General features: G+C 48.2%; 1 protein-coding gene across 1 annotated transcript; it reads left to right on the top strand.

Annotated features, from left to right (window-relative positions):
* Nucleotides 1-455: 455 nt before the first annotated feature.
* LOC132803221 (uncharacterized) lies at nucleotides 456-3,843 on the top strand. The gene has a single exon (XM_060815556.1). It carries the CDS (start codon nucleotides 1,000-1,002, stop codon nucleotides 3,841-3,843), a length of 2,844 nt encoding a protein of 947 aa, XP_060671539.1. The 5' UTR covers nucleotides 456-999.
* The last annotated feature ends 1,620 nt before the right edge of the window (nucleotides 3,844-5,463 follow it).

Here is a 5,463-nt window from a genome sequence, read left to right as displayed (position 1 = left end):
CCCCCCATTGGCCGGGACACCAGGTTAGCAGCGGCGCTGTGGGACGCCACGCGACCGTATGCCGGTTTCTTTCTATAACCTCCTGTCTGGCGGTACCTTGGGACGCTGGGTACTGTTGGCGCCACTGGTATATAGTGGGTGCATCAAATTATTTTCAGAACTGTGTTTTAAAAATAAAATGTTAATGAAAAATATAATTGTTACCGCTTCTGGTATTTAATTGATGTCTTGGTTTTCGGGGAATATGGATAAAGGGTTTTGTGAAATTGTTTTAAAAGGGGAACCTTTCCAACTGAGAGAATTGTAAGGGTTTTGAGAGAAAATATTATTTCCAAATAATTATTATTTATATACCTATTACCGTGGTATGATAGTGTAGAGTAGTAGGGTCGCTCACTGAGATGATTAGCATCTCACACTCTTAAATTCCGTTCCTCTAGGTACCAGGTTGTCGGTGTTCACTCGGAGCGGACTTGATCTTCCTCGCTGTATTTGTTCGCGCAGTACCTTGTTCTTCTTTTACTGCAGTTGTAATATTTCGTTCACTTTTGCTGTATTCTGTATTTTGTAGTACTTCATAAAGCTCTGTATACTGTATGGGACACTTATGTATTTGTATTGCACTGGATTACTGTATTTTTATTTTGGAGTGCTGAAATTTGTGGAACCAGTTCGTCGTACTGTGGGAGGAATAAGGGAACAATTATAGAAGTGTGTTTTCAGTGCAGGAAATTTTGTGGTAAGTCCATCCCTTAGGGGAGGTTCTGCCGGATCTTCCACAGAAGGGTCCGGTAGGGTTTCCCTGGGATCAGGGCTTGTCTAGGGTTCCGGTGGGGAACTTTGGACGGGTCCTGACAGTTGGTATCAGAGCATAGGTTCTTGTAATCCTTAGGGACTGTGCATTGCTGTACAGCCCATCCGTAAATTCCTTCCTTTTGTAATCGTGCTTAAGTGTCCCTGTTTCTAAACTCTTGTTTGTTTCTTCAGTAATCGACTACGATGAGTCGGCGGGACACACGTAGAACTCGGGAACGCTCGGCTGAGAGTTCCGGGAGTCGATCAAGCCTTAGAGATCTGGTCTCTCAGCTAACTAGAGCCTTAGGAGGTTCAAGCTCTAGTAACCGATCCGTGGATCAGGCTCGACGTTTAGGAGCCGTGGAGTTCGACGGAAGCCAAGGTCCAGCTGCAGCCTTGAAGTGGCTATCCAGCATGGAGAAAATCTTGGAAGAGGGGATGCAGTGCCCCGATGAGGATATGGTGAGGATTTCTGGGTTCATGTTAGAGGGAGACGCCCGGAAGTGGTGGCAAATGGAGAAGACCCGCAGAAGGCATACGTGGGACCAGTTCAAGATTGCCTTCTCTACTGAGTTCTGTCCTCCTGCCTACCGTGAGGCGAGAAGGAGAGAGTTCGAGGGACTGCGCCAGGGAAACATGACGGTGACAGAGTACGAGAGGAGGTTCCGGGAGCTGTCAGAGTTCTGCATGCACTTGATTCCCGACGATCACGCGAAGAAGGTGAGGTTCATAGACGGGTTGAACGAGAGCATCGGCTACACCCTTTCTGGGTCAGTACACCCCACCTATCAGTCCGCCAGGGATGCAGCGCTCGAGCTAGAGAGACAGGCGGAGATACACAGACCCTCGAGGCGCAGACCGTTCGAAGGTTCGTATAGCGGGGTACCTCGACAGGGGGCATCTAAGAAGAGTCATAGTTCAGGCTCAGACAGTGGTGGGTTCAGCCCTCGAGGCAGATTTCAGAGGAGAGGCGGCTATCGTATGCCCCAACCAGCGCGCCATTCCATCAGCGGCGGCACGAGCTCATATCAGCACTCTGGGTTTAGCCCCAAGCCATTCTGCAGACGTTGCAATAGAGCACACCATGGGATTTGCCAGTTTGAGGGTGTGTGCTTTCAGTGTGGACAGGCGGGACATATTAAGAGAAATTGCCCTTATGGAGAGGCGGGAGTGTTAGGGGTGAGCCCACCATCACATCAGGCCAGTGGATCGCGGGGTCAGAGTTCCCGAGGGAGTTATGCAGTAGGAGGTTCATCGGGATCAGTCCCACAGCCTGTTGGACCGAGCAGGGGTAGAGGACGGAGGTCCCAGCAGACAGGGCAGGGTCGAGTGTTTGCGATGACGCAGCAGGAGGCCCTAGCTACACCGGACGTCGTGGCAGGTACGTTGAATATACTTGGTAATGATGCATTAGTACTTATAGACCCGGGAGCAACACATTCATTTATCTCCAAGGAATTCGTCACTCGGGTCGGTATGACCCCTACTTCTTTAGAATGTCTAGTAGAGATAGCCACTCCTGCAGGAGAATCCTTGTGGCCTAGCCAGTTAATCAAGGAATGTTTCTTCTGCATCGAAGATCAAGTGATGGAGGCGGACTTGATCCTGTTGGATCTGTCCGGACTTGATGTAATTTTGGGCATGGATTGGTTGGCAAGGAACCATGCATCTGTAGACTGTTTCAGCAAGGAAGTTACATTCAGGAGGCCAGGGTTGCCAGAAGTAGTATTCCGTGGAGGAGTTGGAAGGCCCTTACCGAGGTTGATATCTACCTTTACCGCCAAGAAGCTACTGAATAAAGGTTGCCAGGGGTATTTGGCTCATGTGATAGATACCCGAGTAAGTGGGGTCAGGTTGGAAGACATGCCCGTTGTGAGGGATTTCCCGGACGTGTTTCCTAAGGAGTTACCAGGATTGCCTCCGGAAAGGGAAGTTGACTTTCCCATTGAATTGATTCCAGGCACCGTGCCTATTTCTCTACCACCGTATCGGATGGCTCCAGCGGAGTTAAGGGAGCTAAAGGTCCAGTTGCAAGATTTGGTAGATAAGGGGTTTATTAGACCAAGTATATCGCCGTGGGGAGCCCCAGTTTTGTTTGTAAAGAAAAAGGATGGTAGTCTAAGGCTGTGTATAGACTACCGACAACTTAATAAGGTCACCATTCCTAATCGCTATCCGTTGCCAAGGATAGATGATCTATTCGACCAACTCCAAGGTGCCAAGGTGTTCTCCAAGATCGACTTGAGGTCGGGATACCATCAGTTAAGGATCCGAGAGTCGGACATTCCTAAGACTGCCTTTAGGACGAGGTACGGACATTATGAATTCCTAGTGATGTCGTTCGGACTCACCAATGCCCCAGCAGCTTTCATGGACTTGATGAATAGGGTGTTTCGTCCGTACTTGGATCATTTTGTCATTGTATTTATCGATGACATTCTGATCTATTCAAGGAGCCAAGAAGAGCACGTGAGGCATTTGAAGAGAGTGCTCCAAACTCTAAGGCAGCATCAGCTATATGCTAAATTCGACAAGTGTGAATTCTGGTTGAATCAAGTGGGTTTTCTCGGACATATCGTGTCGGCAGAAGGTATCTATGTGGACCCTGATAAGGTAAAGGCAGTGTTGAGTTGGGAGCGCCCTACCACTGTGAGGGAGGTACGAAGTTTTCTTGGATTAGCGGGTTACTACCGTCGTTTTATTGAAGGGTTTTCAAGGATTGCCGGGCCGCTTCATAGATTGACCCGAAAGAATGTTGAATTTAGTTGGACGGACAGGTGTGAACAGAGTTTTCAGGAGTTGAAGCAAAAGTTGACATCCGCACCTGTTTTAACTTTACCTGATGGGAATGAAGGTTTTGAAGTTTATTGTGATGCATCCCATCAAGGGTTGGGTTGCGTGCTAATGCAGAATCAAAGGGTGGTAGCGTATGCATCTCGGAAATTGAAGCAGCACGAACAGAATTACCCTACGCACGACTTAGAATTGGCGGCGGTAGTCTTTGCTCTAAAGAAGTGGAGGCACTACTTGTATGGGGCCACGTGCTAAATCTATACCGACCACAAGAGCCTCAAGTATATTTTCACTCAGAAGGAGTTAAATATGAGGCAAAGGCGATGGATGGAGTTGTTAAAGGATTATGACTGTGTGATTGACTATCACCCGGGTAAGGCGAATGTAGTGGCAGATGCTTTGAGTAGGAAGGCTACTGGATCCCTTGCTCACATCCAAGTCATCCAACTACCTCTCATGGTGGAGTTGAAGAAGATGGGGGTGTTAATGCATATGCATCCTTCAGGAGTTCTCATGGCTAGCTTCCAGGTACGACCGGTGTTGGTGGATCGTATAGTAGAGACCCAAATGGAAGATCCTAAGTTGAGGACAATTAAGGGCAAGGTACAAGAAGGTCTTGATCCGGAATTTTCCATAAGGAGGGATGGAGCCCTCGTGTATAAAGGACGACTTTGCGTTCCGGATATCCCAGGACTCAAGAAGGAGATTTTGGAGGAGGCGCATAGCTCGATGTATGCGATGCATCCTGGGAGTACCAAGATGTATCGGACGCTTGTTAAGTATTATTGGTGGATGGCAGACTTTGTATCAAAGTGTTTGATTTGTCAACAAGTGAAAGCAGAAAGACAGAAGCCTTCGGGACTACTCCAACCTTTACCGATTCCCGTGTGGAAGTGGGAAGAACTCAACATGGACTTCGTATTCAAGCTTCCTTCCACACCTAGAAGGTACGACGGCATTTGGGTAATCATTGATCGTCTCACCAAGTCGGCACACTTCCTACCGGTACGAGAACGTTTTTCGCCCGAGAAGTTAGCCCAGTTGTTCGTGCAACGCATTGTAAGTCTTCATGGAGTACCGTTAGCCATCGTCTCCGATCGAGATCCGCGCTTTACTTCACGACTATGGCGGAAGTTGGCTGATGCACTAGGAGCAAGACTTAACTACAGCACCGCTTTTCACCCACAATCTGATGGACAAGCAGAGCGCACAATCCAGACATTAGAAGACATGCTAAGGTCTTGCATTATGCAATTTAGCGGTAGCTGGGTTGAACAACTGCCACTGATAGAGTTTGTCTACAACAACAGTTATCAAGCGAGTACTGGAATGTCCCCGTATGAAGCTTTATATGGGAGGCAGTGTCGGACACCTTTGTGTTGGAGTGAGGTAGGAGAAGAGAGGCTCCTTGCAACAACTAATGCGGTCGGATCTGAGTATTTAAGGATGACCTTGGACAAGGTGAAGATCATTAGGGATCGATTGAAGGTTGCCCAAGATAGACAGAAGAGTTACGCCGATGTGCGTAGAAAGGATTTGGAATTCGAGGTAGGAGATTGGGTATTCCTAAAACTATCTCCATGGAAAGGAGTAGTACGTTTTGGACGACGAGGTAAGTTGGGTCCTCGTTATATTGGGCCTTACGAGGTTACGGAGAGGATTGGCCCGGTGGCGTATAGGTTGGCGTTACCGGAAGAGCTAGCTCGAGTACACAACGTGTTTCATGTGTCGATGCTACGGAAGTATATTGCAGACCCTTCGCACGTACTCGAGAGTCCGGATATAGAGATAAGGGAAGATCTTTCGTATGTGGAGCAGCCAGTACAGATTTTGGATCGCGAGGAACGCACGCTACGCAACAAGACTATTCCTCTA

The sequence above is a fragment of the Ziziphus jujuba genome, chromosome 3 (assembly GCF_031755915.1).
Source record: "Ziziphus jujuba cultivar Dongzao chromosome 3, ASM3175591v1".
NCBI lineage: Eukaryota > Viridiplantae > Streptophyta > Magnoliopsida > Rosales > Rhamnaceae > Ziziphus > Ziziphus jujuba.
Note: the sequence above shows the minus strand (reverse complement) of the source record. Positions and strands in the feature narration are given on the sequence as shown.